Raw genomic sequence first — 24179 nt, 5'->3', positions numbered from 1 at the left:
AATAAATACAATAGTAATAACTAAAATAAAAACTAATCGAACTAATTGTCGTTTCATACCAAGTCTGAATGATAATGGAAGTAACGTACAACCTACTACGGATAAGATGAATCATTGTCATTAAAAGTAGTCAAGTCTTTGAAAGGACCACCGCGAGTCTGAGTTTATTTGTTTTGTGGACGCATTTGGCTTTATTTCGACATGTAACAAGGCATCACAAACCACTCTTGAAGCACACAAGGCTATTTTGCGATCTGAAAGGAAGAGAAATACATGAAGATAAAAACAAACATGAACTGAATCGGCAAATCATACAAATATAGAATTGATGGTAAAATACCTAGAACAAGGCAATTGTTAGATTTAGTGGCGTGCCAAATATGGTGCATAATTGCTTCTTTTTCATACACATGCTTGCAATCGATGTTGCCATATTGAATATAATAAGAAGATTGATTAGCAATAGAAAAGATAACATCTCTAAATAGATTACGCGTTTGTAAGAAGATGTCGTTAACTCATTTTTCTCGTGCGAAATAGAACCCATTTCATCTTTTCTAGAAGATCTGTAACCATATTGTTTCTCGACTACAGAACACTAAGCTGGCCTATACAGAGAAATACTTGTTTGCTCTTAAACCAAATTGATCAAAATATAAGATTGAGTACGAACCTGCGAACTGGCTCCGACAAATCAGTGACCACGTTTCCGGTTATTGGGCAAAAAAAAATTAAAAATTCCAATTTCTCTATCAGCAACCATCTTGAATTCTTCTTGCTCTCCGCCAGGCATTGGCTGATCTGCTTGATGAACACTCTGCAAGCCAAGCCGATTCAAGTCATCCGTTATAAAGGCAACATAACTGAATCTAACATACCCAAACAGCTTCTCTGAAGTGACGTAGGAGAGGATCATTTTGAAGATTTGTGGCAGAATGACCTTCAAATGTTCTTTTTTCATCATCAAGCATCTTCTCAAAATTAGTTAGCTAAACATTTAGGCGGAAACAGAACTGTCACACACATAAATATAGAATTAACAAAAACAAGAGGATGAGAAGGTTCAATTACGCAACCTGTGCACCAGGCTAGTAATTTTTTCTAATCGATTTCACAACACTTTAAAAATTGTTGAATTCGTTGTTAGCACACAATAGTTGTAGAACAGAAATTTCGAACTACAAAGCCACCATTTCAGGATTCCTAGTATATATGTGCATAAAATTATGAATTAGTCAGGGAATCAGAATAAAGAAGGTCTCAACTAATATTGATACCTGCTGCCCATCCTAGTTATAAATTCGTTCAGAAGGAGAAATGAAAATTATTACCTTATAGTATGACTTCGAGTTATTGTTCAAGATGTGTTTTTCCTCTTAGGATCAAAAAAATTAAGAAATGACTGCAACAATGACAAAATATCATGTGTACTACACTTGTTCAACTGATCATAGCAACTGAAATTTGAACTTAGAAAGTGAGTGCAAAAGGAAGAATGATGTGAATGCAACAAGAGCAAGGGATTTCATAACCAACCTCTGGACCAAAGTTGAGCCAGAATATTCCACCATAAGTGAGGTATAGTACTATATCTCATATAAAGGTAAGAAGAAGACTTCACTTTGAATGGCAGCAATTCCCCTCTTTGGCTAAGGAATCCTTAGGAACTTTTCAAACTCTTCAAAAGTCTTGAATATAAAATCCCCAATGAATGGAGGCAATCCTAATTTCGATAGGTAGTTTGTTAGTGTCAGAGGAGAGCTATATAACATAAGAAATGAAATTAAAAGTTAGAAAACTAATAGGTTAGCACGATTATCTCAGGAACATGAACATGTTGGAAGTGAAAGATAAAAATGTATATATTTATTCAGAGTAAGGAGTAAGAGAAGTTAACATAACAAGAATCTAAAGTTAGTTGCATCGGGAATCAGACACAAGATCATTTCAAAGTCTTAATGTGAACAGTTCACCAAAGTTTCTATCCAAATATAAAGATGGCTGGTTCAAAGTAAACATATTAAAATTAAAGTTGTTTTACTCAGACCAGCAACAATTTGTTCTATACAACGTCATTGACTTAAAAACTTAACGAGATTGTTCATCTCATGCTCAGGAGAAGTCATGCTTTCACTTTATTAAACGTCATACACATCTTGTTTGGTGCAAGCATATACAGATGTAAAACATAAAGAGTGTCCATCTCATGCCCAGGAGACGTCAAGCTTTCACTTAAAAGTCAAGCAAACCCAACTTACCACCTAAAATTTGCTCTCGACATTAAACACAAAAACACTCTCTTCACATTCAATTAGAGAGCCCATACCTCGAACCATGTACAACAGTTTTAACAATTTGATCCATGTCATATTAATAAACTGAAAAGCCAATGGCTAATTCATAATTTTATGCACAGATACACTAGCAATCCTGAAATGAAAACCAATCCTGAACCCAATTGTCCTTTCACAATATACATCACTACTCTTTTAAGAGCAGTTGATTGCACCTCATCATAATGGTTATACATGTTCTCAAATGAGTAGGCTAAGAAGAATGCACAGTAAAGTGTTTAAACAAAGTGTGGAAAAAGTTTTACCTCAAAGGAGTAAGTGGGCATTTGCCGTTGATTCTGATTGCGCTAGGACGAATTACCCTTCCAGGCTTCGTGAACTTGCCTCTCCAATCTTGCTCTCTTGCAGCATCCATGTCTAACCTTTATCGCTTTCCACCATCAAAACACAACAAGAAAAAGCAACTATATCCTACACTTGACGTGAAAAGAATAAAATCAATCAACATCCTGTAAAATTTACAGCCACTTTCCAGAGAGCACCAATCTTAACAATTAAAACAAGGTTATCTTACCACTTCAAAGCGAAGATGCACGAGACACATTTTACTCCACTGCTTACACTACACTCTCTCATTCTTGCAACGAAAGTTTCCCCTAAGGTTAGAATTGGGGTTGAAAACCTCAAAGCTTCTTAATTTGTTAAGCACCTATGTCGCTGAACAGCTGGGGGAGCATCAAATGATAATCGATTTGCACCTAGCACATAATTCATTATATTTTTGCCCAAATAACAAAAATCCCCAAATAATACAAACTCTAACTTACTTAATCTAAATTTTAACATCAAATAATCAATTACCTAACATTTTAGCAACATAATAAGTGTAATTCATGTATATCAGACTAATTTAAACCTCAAACAACAACAATTAACACTAAATATTAAATCCAATCAAACCTTGTAAAAGGAAGAAAGGTGACGGCGGGATAGAGCTCTAACAGCGGCAGGAGGCAACGTAGGAATACGAGCGACCACGGACAAGGGGCAAAAGCGATGATTGTTGGTGTTTGAAAGAAAGCAATAGAAGTTGTATGTGCGGAGAAGTGTAAACAGGAAGTTCGTTTTATTTAGGATTTGCAAAGGAACAAATAGAACGGTGATAAAGAGAGACCGTGCTCTTTGTTTTTCAAGGAGAACGGTTCTAAATATCAACTGGTCTCTTATTTCTTTTAAGACGGTTGGTCAAATCTAACTGTTCTCTTTGTAAATTTACAAGCACGGTTCGAACAAACAATCGTTATCTTTGTAAATTTACGAACGCGCCAAGCGAAAAATAAGAAAGAGACCGGTTTCGCTATTAACCGTTCTCTTAGAGGCGTTCTCGTAGCCTTAAATTGTAGTAGTGTGTCAACTATCATTTTTTTGTGAATAATGTTCAATTCTCTCGATTGCATCAAATACACCATTGTTAAGGGTGTTTGTGACATACGATTGTGATTTTCATCAAAATCATAAATTTCGTGTTGACCCTTATCAATTTGCCTCCGTTGTTTTGTCCCCTTTGCTTCACACTCCCCAGCCTTATTACACAAACATTTTTAATGCGCAATGATGCCCTTTACAACTTTTTGTGATCCTAATCGAGTCACAAATCCACACTCTTTCGCATATGATTCATAAAATTCAATACCGAACTAAAGATTAGGGAATACCATACCAATATTAGGCTTAAGATGAATAAGACACTTAAATATCCAATTTGAATTGCTTGAACAAGCTTATGTCTCCTCTACCTCCTCTTCCTCTACATATGTGATGAAATTAAAGTAAGAAATATGTTATGTTGGCAATTCAAGTAGACTGCCCCACCATTTACAATCAATTACAGACCCACAGGTATACTACAACTTATTATGTGTCTTGTAGGTGCATAGAAAAGCATTGTATGTGCATTAAATAACCTCCTTCATGCATGAACTAAGTAAAATCTTGCTTCCTAATAAACAGTTTGTGTGAGGTTAAGATACAGTCCCCTTATTTTTTCCTTTGCAACAAAGACAATCATGGAACAAAAGAGAACCTTGAATATACCTTGAATAAATTCAGTCACAACCTCAGGAATGTCAACTTCATCAACTTCAACTACAAGTGCAAACTGATCTGCATTTAGTTGAACAATGGCTCCTTCATTTATAATTACATTTGAAGAAGTATTTGATAGTATTGATGGTTCGTCAGTTTTGTTACTCGTCGTCGAAAGTTACCTATACCAAAGCAATATTTATAACTTCACAAACTACTCTACTTTTAGTAAAGAGGTAAGTAAAGGTCGGATCCCAAGGGATGGGTATTGATGTAGGATTTTTGATTGCAAGTGGTTGTGTCTAAGGGTGTCACAATTTGGGTTGAGGTAGGAGATCAACTAAACTAAATAACTATGTAAATAAAGTAATAAAAGCAAGCAAGATGATTAAAACGAGATGTAAACAATTGATTAAAAGCACTAGGGTGTGATGGGTTCATAGGGGATTCAGGGGATTTGATCATACAAATATGTTCTCTACTATATGCAAGCAATTATTGTTGTGATGGGATCGAGTTAGTGTATATCTTACAATCCCTAGGAAGGTTTGGGTCCCGGAGCCGAATCGATTAGATTATACAACACCTACAAGTCGACTTAATCCTCCCTATCCAACTATATGCATGGTCTAATGAGACTCGAGTTGGTTTATGTCTTACAAGTCTCATTGAAAAGGTAAGTGATGGGTAAAAAATGCAAGGATTCATAGGCTCGCATTTCATCAAACATAACATGTGCATAAGTTGAAATCACAACAAGCAAGCAAATTAATTATGAAAACATATTAGATTAAGCATGAATAAATCCCCATGTTGGTTTCCCCTAATTCCCCATTAACCCTAGTTAAGGAAACTACTCACTCATTATCATGTTTAACATGCTAACAAGGTTGTCAATCATACTAGCAAGGGAAAACATGATGAACAAATGAAGATGATTAACAATAATTAAAAAGGATTAAGAGAGAATTATACCTATAAAGATGATTCCCAATAATAAAGCAAAAAATAATATAAGTATTTGATGATTGATGGAAGGTTGTCAATCCTCCAAATAAACCCAAATAATCTTCTAATTACCCAAAATAAATGATGAACAATAGAGAAATTAAGGAATGACTAAGAAATGAGATTTGTATTAATGCTAAATTAAGAATTGATTACAAGATTAAGAGAGTATTAGGACTTGATTAAAGATCCTATTAAGATGACATATTAATCTAGGTAGTACAATGGGGTATTTATATTAGAGATTAGGTACAAAGATTAGGGTTACTAAGGGCTTAAATGACTATTAAGACCCGTAAGAAAAGTTGAGGAAGTTCTCCTCTCCAAGGAGATGCTCATCTCCATTTTGGTGGTCTTCAAATAATACCCTCGTCCCGAGCGTCTTGGCTGAGGGACGGTTTGTTCTGGAGCAGAATCCGAGCGGATTGTGGGTCAGGACGCTCGGATCATGGGGCCTCAAGACGAGCGTCTTGGCCTCGGGACGCTCGATCTGTAGCAGGGCGATGCTCGTCCTGGGCACTGCGACGCTCGGATTCCTTCACAGCACCTTCTCTTCTTTTCTTTCTTCAACAATCCTAGGGGATCTTGTTGGAGATGCAAGGATCCTTTCATCATTGCTCAATCTACTTTATTATCTACATAGTCCTTCTAGCATTGTCTTCCCTTTGATTCTTGGTCATTGAATTTGATCAGTTTAGCTCCATTTTGCAATGAAAATGCAAGGTTTGCACTCCTTTCCTACCAAGGGATCAAAACCTCAAAGAATATGGAAACGGGGAAACTGAAGATAGTAACTGGCCTAATTATACACTAAAAAGCATAGGAACGAAGCTAATTCGGGGACTAAAGATGCTCAAATCTAAGTCACATCAATTGAGAAACAATACAACAATATAATTCATGAAATTGAGTCCCTGATTTTAACAAATGTAGGTGATTTTTCAATTTCTCCAACCCTAATTTCTTGATTAAGCCAATGTGATTTACAAAATCACAATTTGATGCACCTAAACATGAATTTGATGCACATAAACAGGAAATTGATTCACATAAACTGTCTCCAATGTCTTGATTTCAACAAATTTAGGTGATTTCTCAATTTCTCCAACCCCAATCTCTTAATTAAGCCAATCCGATTCACAAAATCGTGAAATCGTAATTTGATGTGCCAAAACATGAATTTGATGCTCAGAAACAGGTTTTTGATGCATATAAACAGTCTCTAATTTCATGATTTTAACAAATTTAGGTAATTTCTCTGATTCCCTAACCCTAATTTCTCAGTTTCCCCAATTTAATTGACGAAACCCTAAATTCAGAACCATAATTCATCATTCCAGAAATTTAATCGATGAATCAAACCCTAATTTCATGATTTTAACAAATTTAGGTAATTGCTCAAATTCTCTAACCCTAATTTCTCAGTTTTCCTAATTTAATTGACGAAACCCTAAATTCAGAAGCAGAATTCATCAATCAAAAAATTTAATCGATGAATCAAACCCTAATTTCACGAACAATCGAACACGATAATCAAACCCTAAATTCAATTAATTTAATCGACTAATTCAACTAATTTCGTAAAAAAAGATCATCAATATCGAAATTTTACCTCGAATTAAAAGGCTCCATTGATTGAAGTAGCGTTGAAAGGTTGATTGTCGAAGAATTTATCGTTTAGAATGCGACGGTCGATCGTAGAGAGTGAATTTGATAGTCGAAGAGCTTGTCGTGATGGTGGAAAGCTTTGATAGTCGAAGAGAGAGAAAGAAGATTTGGAAAATGATAAGATTAGTCGGGTTTGGGGGAGGGAGAGGGGCGCGTAAGATTTCGATTGGTTGAGTTAATCTCAGCTTTGTGTCTTATTAGATCAATGGTTGTTAAGTCGTTCTCATGCTTCATATTATATGAGTGGTTCTCACTCATATATATTGTTAGTCGGTTTTGTTACTCGTCGTCAAAAGTTACCTAGACCAAAACAATATTTATAACTTCACAAACTACTCTACTATTAGTAAAGAGGTAAGTAAAGGTCGGATCCCAAGAGACGGGTATTGATGTAGGTTTTTCGATTGCAAATGGTCGTGTCTAAGGGTGTCACAAATTGGGTTGAGGTAGGAGATCAACTAAGCTAAAAAGCAATGTAAATAAAACAAGCAAGATGATTAAAATGAGATGTAAACAATTGATTAAAAGCACTAGGGTGTCATGGGTTCATAGGGGATTCATGGGATTTGATCATACAACCATATTTTCAACTAGATGCAAGCAATTATTGTTGTGATGGTATCGAGTTAGTGTATATCTTACAATCCCTAGAAAGGTTTGGGTCCCGGAGATAAATTGATTAGATTGTACAACACCTACAAGTCGACTTAATCCTCCCTATCTAACTATATGCATGGTCTATTGAGACTCGAGTTGATTTATGTCTTACAAGTCTCATTGAAAAGGTCAGTGTGTTGGGAATTAATAATCTCATTATTTAACATATTCATATATGTGAGAAATTATTTAGTCATAAAATAATTACAAATCTTATGCATGCAAACGTAAATAAGATAAGAGAAGAAATCATTGTTCTTACTATATGATTTTGGTTTTATGGGCACCAACAAGATCTCCTTCTTGTTAGTTCTTGAGGTTTCCAATAATGGGTGAACATCCATGACTTCAAAATGGAAGCCCTCCAATAAGTAGCACCCAAGACTATCCCAAAATCCCACAAACTAACATGTACTAGATATTTGTAATGTGGTTTACCTTAAAATCGATTACTAATACTCATATACTACTACTAGTATTATTAGTGATTGATTTGTACAAATTAGATTCATAAAATTGATTTTTATGAAGAACAAGAGAGAGAGAGTAGTGTTTTTCATAAAACATAAGAGAATGAATAATAATAGAGAAAATCTCTCTATTTTTCTCTACAAAAACCGGTGGGTCTAAGTGGTTTTTGGAACATTTTCTTCTTTTTTTTTTCCTTTTTGTCTTCACAAGACAAACTAGTGTAAGGCTTTGTCATGGTCAAATCACTATCAAGTGTCATAGACAAATGAATAAGACAAAACTTCTAAAATTTGCCCACCAATTTCGGTCACCATGTGTAATATGGAGTCCATTTTATTTTTGTCAATTGTACAATTGTATGTCATGAAACATGTGACATGTCTTATGTCATGTTTTAATTTAAAATGCATATTTAACAAATTAAATATCATTTACAAATTAAATAAATCGCATTTAACAAATTGACTAGTAATTCAAAATTACTTTCACATAAAATGGTCATATTAATACTAGTTAGTATAATTTACAACATCTTGTAATTATAACTAACTTAATTCTCATCTCGCGTGTTTCGCAAACACCAATTAATTTTAGTGATGTGTCGTATTTTTATATTATTTTCACCCCTCTTTTAGCTCGATTTTACATGACAATTGCACTTTATAAAATGATTTTATGAGCTAATTCCGTGTTCTAGGTGCTTTGCATGCATTATTGTGTTTTTGTAGAAAATGAAGCAATTGTCGGATTTTTCCTATCATTTTGGCATTCACCGAGAATCACGAGGCTACTTGAGACGAGTCTTGGCCATGGAAGGTCATTTTGGGAAGATTCTTGCAACCCCAAGCATATAATTTACTATATTTTATATACTTATTTTCCATAATTTTACATTGATTTTAAGCACTATAGTGTATTTTAATAATAAATTCCTTCCTATAACATTTTACTGCAATTATATAATTATTTGTAGGAAGGAGCTGTTTTGATGCTGATATTAGCTAAACGGCTAAGCTAGGCGATGAATAAAAACTGGCAAAACAATTAAGGACTACTAGCTCAGACTCAAATTCTCCAAGTCCACAAAATAAAAACGAAGCCGTCCAAAATAAAATGAAAGCCAACTATTGAATAATATTGACAAGACCATCATTTTACAAATGATAAAATAAAGAAGCATATTCGTAGAAGTTGGTGCATTGAACATCAATTCTTGAAGCATTCAATTTGATGATGTTACATTGAAGGATTTTTACGAGCAAAACGCATGCAACATTTACATGGGTGAAGAGTTATTCTGACAATTACAACATGAAACTTCTCAAATTAATTCTTTAATTCATGAAACATTCTTTATGTGAAGAAACTTCATGCACTAAAAGCGCAAAACCGTAGGAATAATTTTATATGTAATGTATTTATATTAATTATTTGTTCAAAACGTACATGTATAATTAAATTTGAAAGCTCAAATGATCGCCTATATAATGGAGGTGATTTGCTTTTGAGAAGTACGGAAAAAACATAGAGACATAGACATCAAATAATAAAATAATTAGTTCCATATTAAATTCTATCCATTCTCTCATTATTTACATCAATTACCTTTATTATATTTTAATATTGTTTATGCTATTATTTGACAAATTTATATATTGTTACCATGTTCATATTTATTCATCTTATTGTTGTTAGTCTACTCATAATTATGTGTGAGTAGTTTCTTAATCTAGGGGAGGGGAAGCCATGTTTGATTAGCCAATTACACATGTTGAATTAGAGAATTATATTATCAAATTATTGCTTATAATACATGCTTGTTTCATATTGTTAATCTTTGATTGTTGGCCATAATCGTTGATTAATTTGATATTCATTTCCTAAGAGCGAAAGTCGGGAATTGAATTAGGCAAAGTATGTTTTAATAGTTCGATCTAATTTGTGCTAGAGCTCGTTAGTAATCGTTCTATGGTTGGGTAATAGACCGAGAGGAAATTGCTAATAACCTAAACAACATTTGATTTTATGTTCGTCTGATTTGACATCGATTTATGCTAATTTACCTGTGTGACCCCATTCCCCCTAGATCCTTATTCATAATTGTTTACAACTTATTATTCTTCATTACTTTTACTTCAATCAAATCTAACCAAACCAAATCGTGACCCACCTTGATAGAATTCTACTCATAGCTTGTCATATTGCATCCACCGTCTCCCTGAGATCGCCCCTTACTTCCCTAACTACATTCATTTGTTGTTAGCTATGCCTAGGGTATTTTATCTTTGTTAGGTACGCGATAAGCCTACCAAATTTTGGCGCCGTTGCCGGGGAGCACGGTTTTGTTTGCTTTGTGATTAGTTGATTTCTATCTTGTTTTTCTTTGTCTTAAGGAGCACTTGTTCCTTAAGACCGTTACTCACGATCTCCTGTAGGTTGTTGTCTTATGCCCAGGTCCTCTCGGATTGGTGAATTACTTCCAATCGATCCCGAGCCCGAAAGAACTTTGCATAGACGACTACGCTTCTTTAAGGAGATTTCTGAAACTACATCTATTGAAGGACTTGAAAGTGTGAGGAGATCTTACGAAGAAGATATTAAAATTATTGAGGAAGAGGGGGATTCTAGTTCAACACCACCAATCAAGAAGATGGTTCGTTTATCCGATCACTCCAAGCCCACCGCGGCAATGCTTCCTAGGGGCATTGTTACTACCCAAATTGGTGCGGCAGATTTTGAAATCAAGCCGGCTTTCATTAGCCTTGTTGAGAGGAAGCAATTTGGTGGGAGTCCAATGGAAGATCCAAATTTACATGTTCAAAATTTTTGCGACAATTGCTCGATGATTAGGAAACCGGGGGTTACACAAGCTCAAATTAGGGAGATACTTTTCCCTTTTTATTTGAGAGACAAAGCCAAGTTGTGGATTAATAGCCCTGATAGAGCCACAATGGAAATTACAGATTGGGATTCATTGGCTCTTGCATTTTATCAAAAGTATTTTCCCCCGGAGAAGACCCAATAATTGAGAAGCCAAATCATGGGATTACGTCAAAATGGTCATGAAAGTTTGTTTGAAGCATGGGAAAGGTATAAGTAGTTGCAAAGAGAGTGCCCTCATCACGGGTTAGATCCATGGTTCCTTTCCATTACATTTTATAATGGTTGTTGTGCCGAGTCTCGTCGAGTTCTAGATTCCGCTAACAACGGGAGGTTTGACCAAATTGATACGGAACTTGCTCATTTTACCATTGAATCCATGGCGGTGCATAATTCCCAATACGTCAACTCTCGTAACACCCCATTGAAAGACAAGGAAGAGGATACAACTATATCTCTTTTGAAAGCTCAAGTGGCTCTTCTCCAACAGCAAATGGATGACCGAGGAGCAAGCTCATCCCAATCTCATGAACAAGTGAATGTTACTAGCCAAGTGATGGTGTGTGAAGCTTGTGGAGGTGCGGGACATTGCACCGCTTTGTGTAGGGCATCTATTGAAGAGGTGAATGCTTTTCAAAGTTTTAGACAAAATCTCAGTCCTTTCTCCAACACCTACAATGAAGCTACAAAGTATCATCCAAACCTGTCCTACAAGAGCACCAATGTGTTAAATCCACAACATCAAATCCAAAATGTGCCACAACAACCAAGGCATGTTCAAGCACCCCCACCGGGTTTTCAAAATCAATTTCAAAGGCCTCATTATCAACAAAATTTCCAACAAAGCTTTCAACAACCCTTCCAAAATCAACAAACTCAAGGTCAATCATCAAATTACCTACAATCCAACCAAGGATCAAATAAGATTGAGTCTCTGTTGACACAAGTGGTTGAGACACAATGAAATATGGCCGCCCTGTAGGGTAATATCCGTATAAAACCCATAAATTGAAGGATTATAACGCAAATTTTATACGTGATTAATAGTCATAAACGAAAAACGCAATGAAACGATAAAGATTAAGTAATAACCTCCGGTCCTAGTGCAATTCAGCAATGAGAGATCAAAGTAGATCTCCTCCTAAATGATGCACCCAAGATCGTCTGAGAAATGCCCTTGTGCTAGAGTGAATCCTCTAATTGCCTTGCAATATTGAGAGGATTATTTTGTGAGTTTTGCTTAGATGAGAGATCTAGGTTTCAGAGAGAAATGATCTCCAAAACCCTAGTTTATTTTCAAATGAAAATGCTTAGGTTGACAAAAGAGAGAGAGCCTCTCTTTTGTTCTTATCATTCGGCCAAGCCGAGTCCAAGGGGAGGAAATGGGCTTTCATTTCCTCTTCATCTTAACTCGTAGTCCGACATGTAATTCGCTAAGTGTATATGACGCGGTTTCATTATAAACTGTCATCGGTTATCGGTAATTAAAGCATCAACTAATAATACGGGTTAGTTGAATTATTAATACATGTCCGACAAAGACAATATTGTATAATTATATTCAATATACATTTAATCAAATATAAATCGCTTATATTTAATTTACGAATTAACTGCTTAATTCGCCTTAGCCATTATTATTTAATCCGTATTAAATAAAATATCTCAACATCACATTTTGACTAATTATTAGTCAAATAACTCGACTAATCAAGTTAGTCAAATTTGGCATCTACATGACTGTATTTTCATACCGTCACATCTCTCAAACGTATCCTATAGGTGTGACTTTTAGGGACCAGTTGATCACCGCCATCTGTATGACAATAACGTCAAACTTATCTAGCAAGCCAACCGTTATTGATAAACGTGGACCAACTGATTATGATACAAAAGTATACCCTTTGATCCTTTTAGAGATTTATAAGTCCTTGCACTAACTGTAAAGGACACCAGCCCCAACAAGCTCCCACTTGTCCGTACAAGTGTATGTGCAATGACGTTATCCGCACTAACTGGAGGACACAGCTCCAACAAACTCCCACTTGTCCGTACAAGTGTATGTGCGATAACCGATTCTCATATTCATTTAAAATTTCTCCCACTCAATGTAAAACAATTTGCAGATCCGGATCCGCAAAGGTCGTATTTTACAATCGATCTGGATCCAGAGTGGTTTCCCCGACTAGAGAGTAACTTAACTGATAAAACAAATACGTATTCGAGCATGGCCATGCATTTCGATTCTGACTCCTCGAGTGGCCCTGAGAAATATCGAGTACCTGATAAAGGCTGAATATTTCCTTCAACTCGAACTCCTTCCGATCTAAGCACAGCATGAAATGACCCAGAAACAATCTACTTGGCCCCCTGTTACGGATGACCGTGAGAAAGAAACCAAGGTCACCCAAAATCTGCCTTAGTCTCAAGAGACAGTCGATAGTCAAAAGAATCGACTCTTAGGATCACCATGGAGGTCCTATCCACGACCGGGCACCGAATGTTGTAAAACATTTAGGACTCCACGTTGATGTCACAATTGTGTCCTACGAGATATCCGTATAAATCGCCTCTGTGATTGGTCACAACTTTGTTGACTTATGGCTCGTTGAACCCACCATCAACCAACGTCACAAAATAATTACCTTGAGTTATCAGCTCACGTGGGTAATTAAGGACCAAAAAATATAATGTTTGTTCAGTTCACTTTGTGGTGTTCAAAATTGTCGTACAAAACCACATGAAAAACAAAATATATAAAATATCAAAACGATGATGTCGTATAGAGTACAAAAGAGAATGAATCTAATCCATAAAAAAGAACTACAACTTAGGAACACGTTTAATTCCCATGGAATTAACATGCCCTTCATGCTTATCTTGTCGTAATGGTTTAGTGAGAGGATCTGCTATGTTATCATCTGTAGCAATCTTTTCTAACACTACTTCCTTTTGCTCCACGTAATCTCGGATTAGATGAGCTTTCCGTTGTACATGTCTAGACTTGTTGCTAGACTTTGGCTCCTTAGCTTGGAAGATGGCACCTCTATTGTCGCAATAGATAGTGATTGGGTCATTCGAACTAGGCACTACAGATAGTCCATGTAAGAATTGACGCATCCATATCGCTTCCTTTGTAGCTTCAGACGCGGCATAGTACTCGGACTCAGTCGTAGAATCTGCTGTAACAGTTTGTTTGGAACTCTTCCACTGATCATAGCGCCATTAAGATTAAAAACGAATCCAGATCGAGATTTCGAGTCATCACGATCCGTTTGGAAGCTAGCATCTGCGAATCGGGTTGCGCATAGCTTTTGATCGCCTCCATAAGTCAATGCCCAATCTTTAGTCCTCCGTAGGTACTTAAGAATGTTCTTGACACCATCCAATGTGATTCACCGGATGCTTTGTTGGAATCGACTTGTCATACTCAATGCATATGCAACGTCCGGACGTGTGCATATCATGGCATACATGATTGATCCTATAGCCGAGGCATAAGGAATCCGTGTCATGTGCTCTTTCTCTTCCGGTGTCTCTGGTGACTGAGATTTGCTCAAATGCACCCCTGGAGCCATAGGAAGAAATCCCTTCTTGGAGTTAGTCATCTTTGAATCTCTCTAGGACTTTGTCTATGTAAGACTCTGATCGAGAGATAACATCCGTCGTGATCTATCTCGATAGATACGGATGCCTAGAATTCTTTGTGCCTCTCCCAGATCTTTCATCTGGAAATGGTTTTTCAACCATACTTTCACCGAAGTTAAGAGAGGTATGTCATTCCCAATCAGGAGTATGTCATCGACATACAATATTAGGAAGACAATCTTGCTCCCACTCGACTTGATATAAAGACATGGTTCCTCGACCGATCGAGTAAATCCATTTTCTTTAATCACTTGGTCGAAGCGATGATTCCAACTCCGAGATGCTTGCTTAAGTCCATAAATGGAACGCTTAAGCTTGCACACTTTCTTAGGATGTTCTGGATCGATGAAACCTTCGGGTTGTACCATGTACAACTCTTCCTCCAAAAACCCGTTTAAGAAGGCGGTTTTCACATCCATTTGCCAAATTTCATAGTCATGAAAAGCGGCAATCGCTAAGATAATCCGAATGGAACGCAAAGATGACTACGGGTGCGAAAATTTCATCGTAGTGCAAACCTGGCACTTGGGTGAAACCTTTAGCAACTAGTCGTGCTTTATAGATATCTTGTTGACCTTCCACCGAATGCTTTATCTTGTAAAGCCATTTGCATTGAAGGGGACGAACCTTAGCAGGTAAGTCAACGAGATCCCATACGTTGTTCTCATACATAGAGTCCATCTCGGATTGCATGGCCTCAAGCCATAGCTTTGAGTCAGAACTAGTCATGGCACCTTTATAGGTTGCGGGTTCACTACTCGTTAAGAGTAAAACGTCATCTATGTCATGTTCCTCGACCATACCAATGTATCATGCGGAGGAATAGAGACTCTTCCCGACCTCCTAGGTTCCTCAGGAATATTCACCGCAGCCGGGATTGAAGGAATTGGTTCCTCCAATGGTTGCTCGGTATTTGGTTCTGGAATCTTCGACAGGTCGAAGGTTCTATCACTCTTTGCATTCTCGAGAAATTCCTTCTCCAAGAATGTCGCACTAGCCGCAACAAAAACACGTTGTTCGGTTGGCGAATAGAAGTAATGACCAATTGTTCCTTTAGGATAACCTATAAAGTATGTCTTGACCGATCGCGGGCCGAGCTTATCCTCGTGTCTCCACTTGACATAAGCCTCGCAGCCCCAAACCCGTATAAAGGACAAGTTAGGGACCGTTCCCTTCCATAGTTCATATGGAGTCTTGTCAACAGCTTTAGACGGACTTCGGTTAAGTATTAGAGCGGCTGACAAAAGAGCATAACCCCACAATGAGTCAGGCAACACGGTGTGACTCATCATGGATCGAACCATATCAAGTAGTGTTCGATTTCTCCGTTCGGACACACCATTCACCGAGGTGTTCCGGTGGAGTTAAGCGTAGGGCAATCCCACGGTCTTTAAGGTGTTGATCAAACTCGTGAGAAAGATACTCGCCACCACGATCCGAACGCAGATGTTTTAATCTTTCTACCCAATAGGTTCTCAGTACCTATTCTCGGTATTCCTTGAATTTCTCAAAGGATTCACTTTTGTGCTTCATTAAGTAGACATAACCATATCTACTTAAATCGTCCGTGAAAGTGATGAAATACCTATAGCCTTCTCGTGCGGTGATTGACATAGGACCACATACATCCGTGTGTATGAGTCCTAATAGGTCAGCAGCGCGCATTCCAACACCTTTGAAGGAAATTCGAGTCATCTTACCGATGAGACATGATTCACACGTGCCAAATGATTGAAAATCAAAGGCCGAGATAGCTCCATTCTTTATGAGCTGTTTTACGCGTTTCTCATTAATGTGTCCCATACGGCAGTGCCATAGATACGTTTGATCTTTGTCACCAACCTTTAACTTTTTATTCATTACGTGTAATATTTCGGTGGTCTGATCTAAAACATAAATTCCGTTCATGGAGACTGCCTTGCCATAAATCATATCGTGTAATGAGAAAATGCAAGTATTATTCTCTATTACAAATGAAAAACCAAGTTTGTCAAGTGCAGAAACTGAAATAATGTTTTTCGAAAGACTGGGTACATAATAGCAGTCATATAATGACAACTCAAATCCGCTAGGAAGCTGGAACACATATGTCCCCTTTGAGATGGCGCCACTCTTGCTCCATTCCCAACACGCAGTCCACCTCACCCTTTACGAGGGGTTCGATGTTTCGGGCCCCATGCACATGATTACACAGATGAGAACCACAACCAGTATCTAGTACCCAAGTTCCGTAACTTGCGTGGTTAATCTCAATCATATGAATAAAAGTAGAAGAGAGAGAAGACATACCAACAGGTTTAACGTGACCTGCCTTTAAGTCCTCATGATAAACAGGACATGTACGCCTCCAATGCCCAGTCTTGTGGCAATGATGGCATTCCATGTTTTCATTCTTGCTCTTTGTCGCGCCCCCGATGAGGTGCTCGACTCACCAGGCCCACTCTTACCCGGACCCGACTTCTTGAACATCGGTTTACCTCTCGCTAGGTTTGCACGAGCTTTGCCCTTACCCTTTCCCTTGTTTGTCACAACGAGAACATCCTGTTTACAGCTCCCACTCGAACTTCATGTCCTTCTCGGTGCATACGAGAAGGAGTGCGATTCATGGGGACTTTTCTTCAAATCATTCATATAGTAATTCGCTCTAAATTGCGAAAAACCATCGTGGAGTGAGTGAAGCATGCGGTCAATAACAATGTTCTCGCCGATCTTACAATCAAGCGTCTCCAGCTTCTCGACATTCTCAATCATGCTGAGAATGTGTGGGCTAACTGGTTGGCCCTTCTGGAGTCTCGCATCAAAGAAGCGAGTGGTATGCTCATAGGTCACGATTCTCGGTGCTTTCGAGAATTCCTTGGTGAGCGTGGTGAAAATCTTGTTTGCACCTTGGGCTATGAAGCGTTTACGCAAATTAGATTCCATTGCAAAAATGAGCACGTTTTTAATCGCACCCGCTTCCATGACGAAATCGTTATATGTAGCGATCTCGTTAACTCCGGCCGTGGGGCCTGGGTTTGACGGCATGGGCTCAAGCGGTGAGCTTCCGTCGGCAGCGGCATTCCGTAATGCCGCTCCCGATCCGCGAAGTTTGATCCATCATTCTTGATCGAGTTGACGATTCATCGATTCATGAAGATCCGGCCGGACTCACGGTCCAATGTGGCACTTGGCATTGGGTCGTTCAAATGACCACCATATTGTTATTTGCGGTTTAAGTGAACGTGATCTACACCGAAAAGAAAGAAAACACAAAACGAAATAAGCAACTCATCGAGGTGATTTAAGTCTATTACAATTCATTTTAATCGTGTAGACTCATTGCACTTGTATAATTGATCTCCCTCAAGAATAATACAAGTGATCCCAAGACTCAATTTCCGTAAATTGATAAGCCAACTGTTTAGCTAGTTCTTCCGTAAAAACTCTTGGTCGATAGATTTACTGAAATCCTATCTATAGTCCACCATGATCACAGGATCGTACGAGTGACCATAGTGTTGAGATAAAATAAGTCAATCGGTTCCAACTGACCCGATGTAGAAGGGGTCATATTATGCCTACCGACGAAGAAGGGATTCATTGGAGTTTGACCTATAAAGACCGTTCTCAATTTTTGTTTATACGAGGAAGATCCCATCAACTAAGTTTCAATTCATTTTAAGTGAACGAATAACTAGCAACTGCGTGAATGAATTAATTTAGATGATGGCTTAAATCGTGTGACATAAGAATGTCATAGAAAACTAACGCGTGACCTCTACATGAGTCAGTTTTCATGCAATAATTAGGTGGTTTGGTTTTTAGGCGGAATATGATGCATACTATCGTTACGATAAAATAAATAAATGAATGCGATACGTAAATAAAAATTCCTAGTGTGGCCTATCCTAGTAAAAAGAACATAATACAACTTTGGAATCCACCGTTGGACCCGAAAAGCTTGTCTTGATGTTCCATCTTTGTCCATGTAGCGGGAGTGAGCATCCGGTCTCCTTCTTTAGTCTTCTCAAAATTACAATTAAAATTTACAAAATATAAACCTATTTACATTCTAAATAAAAACTGTAATTAAAAGAAATAAAAGGAGATACGAGATCTCAAAATACAACCAAGACCGTGTTCCATCATTACGGTAACACGTTCTACTAAGGCCACACTAAGTTACAACCGTTTGCAAAAATAAATAAATACGTAATTAAAAGCATTCAAATTAAACAAGAACGATAAATAAAATGCATCAACTAAATTAAATTTATTCGTGACATAATTCCGTAATTATGTTAAATTATCCAAACCACCAAAGATAATTAAAATTATGTGACAAAACCGCTTCATCAACTTAATTTTAATTCATGATAATCCGTTACTTTAAATCGTTTTAAAGTAACCAAATTGTTCGTGGGTGAACCGTTTCACTATCAAGCGAGTGCATAAATCCGTATTATGCAATAAATGGCCGAGAAAAAAAAACAATTTTTTTTTTTTATTAAAGATGCTCATGCCGTGAGCAAAAAAGGAAAAAAAAAAAATCAGCCGTTCAAAACGTGAGTAAAACATCCAATACCGAATCGATTTGACAAAACTCAATTGCAATTTGAACATAATCCGGATTAAAACAAAATTACAATTGACATGATCTTCACATATTGTTGTAATTATCGTTTAAAACAACAATTCGCAAAGAACAAATCGAAAACAAAAACAAAACAAAAGATCGACAATGCAACCGTGTAAACTGGACACGGTTCCCAAAACCAAATCAGGCCGTGACACCAAAAAATGCCGAGACCTAAAAGGGCCACACGGTCTATCAAAATTTTTATACCAAAATTATCGATTTGATAAAAACCAATTGCGATATCACCTAATCCGTATAGAAATAAAATAGCAATTGATAGATCTTTAACATATTACAATGAATATCGATTACAAAATAATATGCAAAGATCAAAATAGAAAACAAAAAGAAAACAAGGCACGAAAAACAATGCAGCCGTGCCAAAAAAAAATAAAAACCGTGCATTAAAAAAATAGCCGTGTGGTTTCTAGCAAAAAAAAAATTTATCGATCCATTTCGTTTGATGAAAATCACATAGAAAAATTTACGTGGCCTCGCTCTGATACCACTTGTAGGGTAATATCCGTATAAAACCCATAAATTGAAGGATTATAACGCAAATTTTATACGTGATTAATAGTCATAAACGAAAAACACAATGAAATGATAAAGATTAAGTAATAACCTCCGGTCCTAGTGCAATTCGGCAATGAGAGATCAAAGTAGATCTCCTCCTAAATGATGCACCCAAGATCGTCTGAGAAATGCCCTTGTGCTAGAGTGAATCCTCTAATTGCCTTGCAATATTGAGAGGATTATTTTGTGAGTTTTGCTTAGATGAGAGATCTAGGTTTCAGCGAGAAATGATCTCCAAAACCCTAGTTTATTTTCAAATGAAAATGCTTAGGTTGACAAAAGAGAGAGAGCCTCTCTTTTGTTCTTATCATTCGGCCAAGCCGAGTCCAAGGGGAGGAAATGGGCTTTCATTTCCTCTTCATCTTAACTCGTAGTCCGACATGTAATTCGCTAAGTGTATATGACGCGGTTTCATTATAAACTGTAATCGGTTATCGGTAATTAAAGCATCAACTAATAATACGAGTTAGTTGAATTATTAATACATGTCCGACAAAGACAATATTGTATAATTATATTCAATATACATTTAATCAAATATAAATCGCTTATATTTAATTTACTGAATTAATCTGCAATTAAGCTTAGCCATTATTATTTAATCCGTATTAAATAAAATATCTCAACATCACATTTTGACTAATTATTAGTCAAATAACTCAGACTAACTGGTTAGTCAAATTTGGCATCTACATGACTGTATTTTCATACCGTCACATCTCTCAAACGTATCCTATAGGTGTGACTTTTAGGGACCAGTTGATCACCGCCATCTGTATGACAATAACGTCAAACTTATCTAGCAAGCCAACCGTTATTGATAAACGTGGACCAACTGATTATGATACAAAAGTATACCCTTTGATCCTCTTAGAGATTTATAAGTCCTTGCACTAACTGTAAAGGACACCAGCCCCAACACGCCCACATTCAAAAGAGCGATCAAGATAGGGATGCCACAATCAAAATGCTTGAAACCCAAAAAGCCCAACTTGCCACCTCAAGTGCCCAAAGACAACAAGGTCAATTACCACCTCAAGGTGCACAACCTCATGACACCGCAAATGCTATCACTTTGAGGAGTGGTGTAACACCCCCATACTCCAAGTGCCTTACCAGGACCACTCAGGTATAAGGATGCCACCATCTCGGTTACCCGAGGCATGATATTCATAAGACAATAACGAAACAACTTTAAATGATATAACTTTAGTGAAAAGTACAACTGAAGCCAAATCCTAAAATACGGGTACAAGTCCTCAAACTAACTATATAATCAACTAAAAGTAAAGTTTATAAAACTACGAAGCTACAGCGGAAGACTTCTATAGTCAGACGGCACATCCCAGCTATCCCAGTACTCAACTCAAACCTGCTCAATTACTGCTCACCATCCCCGAATGGATCACCGCAGGTTTTACAAAACAACAACCGGGGTCAGTACTAATCACACAACTTATATATATATCAACAATAAGACAAACAGGCAGCTTACACCGTCACACACACACACAATCACACCAGTCCCATCAATCTCAATCACCGACTGTCCACTGGACCAGCCCTGCCAGTGGGGGACCGCAGCCGTACCCACCTAATCCCCGCTCCTCATATTGAGCGATAACCCTGTCCATTAATGTGCACATCCCCTTCCGTGGCGGGTTCCACGAAGGGCGAAACTAGGGCGTAAAGACACTCCCGCAAGTGACTCCACTCAGCCGAGAACGCATCTCGAGAACCATAGACAAACAATCACAATCACAACCGTCACAATATAATTACGATATTAATCAAACAATATATCTCAACACATCAACAATTATCTCATTATGGGACTAATACTGAGTAGGAAATCTTACCTGGAAAGCACAACAATCAGACGGTCTCTACAGCTGTATCAAAAAGCCTCTTCTACAAAACCTCCTCCTATCATACAAACATATAACACTACCAAATCACAATCTACACAAAACCCCCAAATCCCCATATTAGGGTTTAAACAACTTAAAGGAAATACTATACAAATGGTACATAGGTCTTACCCTCGGCGCAAGGATCTCAACGGTATAACGAACGGTGAAATCCGACCTTCCAAACTCCGGGATTTGCTAACAATGCGATTAAAGTGAAGAACGTAATTTGCTTTCTCTCTTGACAGTAATTTAGGTTTTGAAAAGTGTTTAAGAACAATGACGGAAAAGCTTAAATACTTTAATCGCATAATTAACAAAACCCGAGAAATAACTCCTCAGAATGGCTACTCGATCGAGTAGCTAAGGTACTCGATCGAGTGCCCCCTTACTCGATCGAGTATCCTAGTTACTCGATCGAGTACCCAACAGGTCAGAAACTATTTTAAAACGCAACTCACCCTTACTCGACAGAGTAAGGCCTACTCGATAGAGTACCGAGAGACTCATAAATACGGAGTATTACAAGTGGTACCACTTATGATGAACCCCTTATGCCTAACAATGATGGTGGGGTAGTTGGTGAGAAAAGTGGTGATGTTGAAGATGGCAACAAGGTTGATGGGTCAAGAAAGGTTGAGGATGTTTTAAAGAAAGTTGATAAGCCAATAGTGGTGGAAGATATGGAGGATGTTCCTCCAAAGAAGGTTGTTTAATTCAAAGAGCCGGAAAAGATTCATGTACCTTTCCCTCATAGATTAAAAAAGGCACAAAAGGAGACTCATTTTGGTAAGTTCATGGAAGTGGTGAAGAATTTGCAGGTATTCGTTCCTTTTACCGAATTAATCACCCAAATCCCTTCTTACACTAAGTTCATGAAAGACATTTTAACTAGGAAGAGGACTTTTGATAATGTTGAAACTATAGCGTTCACCGCCGAGTGTAGCGCTCTTTTACAAAATAAATCCCCTCCCAAGTTAAAAGATCCTTGTAGCTTTTCTATTCCATGCACTATTGGCACCTACACTATTGATAAAGCCTTATGCGATCTAGGTGCTAGTGTGAGTGTGATGCCATACTCAATTTGTGAAAGGTTAAACATGGACGTCTTAAAATGTACTAGTGTCACCTTGCAAATGGCGGACCGTTCTATAAAACGCCCTTTGGGTGTTTTACAGGATGTGCTCGTCAAAGTCGGAAAGTTTTTAATTCCAGTTGATTTTATTGTTCTTGACATTGCCGAAGATTCACAAATCCCAATCATTTTGGGAAGGCCATTTTTACATACCGCGGGCGCGGTCATTGATGTCAAGAATGGTAAGTTAACATTGGAAGTAGGTGATGACAAGGTCACTTATAATTTGAATAATGCTATGAAGAGTTCAATGCTAGAGGAGTCATGTTATTTCCTTGAAGTTTTGGATGTTGTTGATATTATTGTAGATGACTCATTGCCTCGATCTTTAAGCAAAGATCCTTTGGAGGCACTCTTGTTGTTTGAATCTTTTTCAGGTGATGGAGATATTGGAAGTGAAGAAATTGATGCTTTGGAGGTGTAATTAGATGGAGAGGAGCTACCATTAAACGAAAGCTCTCAATTCATAGGTTTAGTTGCTAATTCTACCAAGGTTGAGGTACAAAAACCCGAGCTTAAACCCCTCCCCTTGAATTTGAAATATGCTTTTCTTGACGAGTCGAAAATGTGTCCGGTCATAGTTAGTGCCCCACTTGAGTGAGAGTCAATTGTCTTCATTGTTGGATGTGTTGAGAACACATAGGAAAGCCATTGGTTATACACTTGATGATTTGAGGGGTATAAGCCCTGATTTTTGCATGCATAGAATTCATCTTGAAGAGGATCATAAACCATGTGTCCAAGGTCAACGTCGTTTAAATCCTAACATGCAAGACGTGGTAAAAAAGGAAGTCATGAAACTTTTGGATGCGGGAATTATTTATGCAATTTCCGATTCGAAATGGGTAAGTCCGGTCCAAGTGGTTCCTAAGAAAGGAGGGACCACTGTAGTAAAAAATGATAAAGATTAACTCATCCCCACTAGAATTGTGACAGGATGGTGCATGTGCATTGACTATAGGAGGTTGAATTTGGCCACAAAAAAAGACCATTACCCATTGCCCTTTATTGACCAGATGTTAGAGAGGTTGGCATGTCATAAATACTTTTGCTACTTAGATGGTTATTCGGGATTCTTTTAAATACCAATTCACCCCGATGACCAAGAAAAGACCACTTTTACTTGCCCTTATGGTACCTTTGCCTACTGATGAGCTTCTATTTCTACTACATTTTGGCACCATTTTGAGCTCATTTGGTAGCATTTGGTGACGGTTTTTGACGTTTTT

The 24179-nt window shown here is 37.6% G+C and overlaps 1 protein-coding gene and 1 non-coding gene across 2 annotated transcripts; one reads left to right on the top strand and one right to left on the bottom strand.

Annotated features, from left to right (window-relative positions):
• Positions 1 to 11204: 11204 nt before the first annotated feature.
• LOC141640114 (small nucleolar RNA R71) lies at positions 11205 to 11312 on the bottom strand. The gene has a single exon (XR_012542860.1). It is a non-coding gene; the product is annotated as a small nucleolar RNA R71 (small nucleolar RNA).
• An 11378-nt stretch (positions 11313 to 22690) lies between these two features.
• LOC141640005 (uncharacterized) lies at positions 22691 to 23374 on the top strand. The gene has a single exon (XM_074448969.1). The coding sequence runs from the start codon at positions 22691 to 22693 to the stop codon at positions 23372 to 23374; it is 684 nt and encodes a 227-aa protein (XP_074305070.1).
• The last annotated feature ends 805 nt before the right edge of the window (positions 23375 to 24179 follow it).

Source organism: Silene latifolia, unplaced genomic scaffold (genome assembly GCF_048544455.1).
Source record: "Silene latifolia isolate original U9 population unplaced genomic scaffold, ASM4854445v1 scaffold_70, whole genome shotgun sequence".
Taxonomy (NCBI): Eukaryota; Viridiplantae; Streptophyta; class Magnoliopsida; order Caryophyllales; family Caryophyllaceae; genus Silene; species Silene latifolia.
The sequence above is the reverse complement of the archived record's forward strand: the minus strand, read 5'-3'. Positions and strand labels throughout refer to the sequence as shown.

What these genes read in the sequence shown, in the direction of transcription:
- LOC141640005 (XM_074448969.1), top strand. Translation starts at nt 22,691, where the DNA reads ATGAAAGACATTTTAACTAGGAAGAGGACTTTTGATAATGTTGAAACT.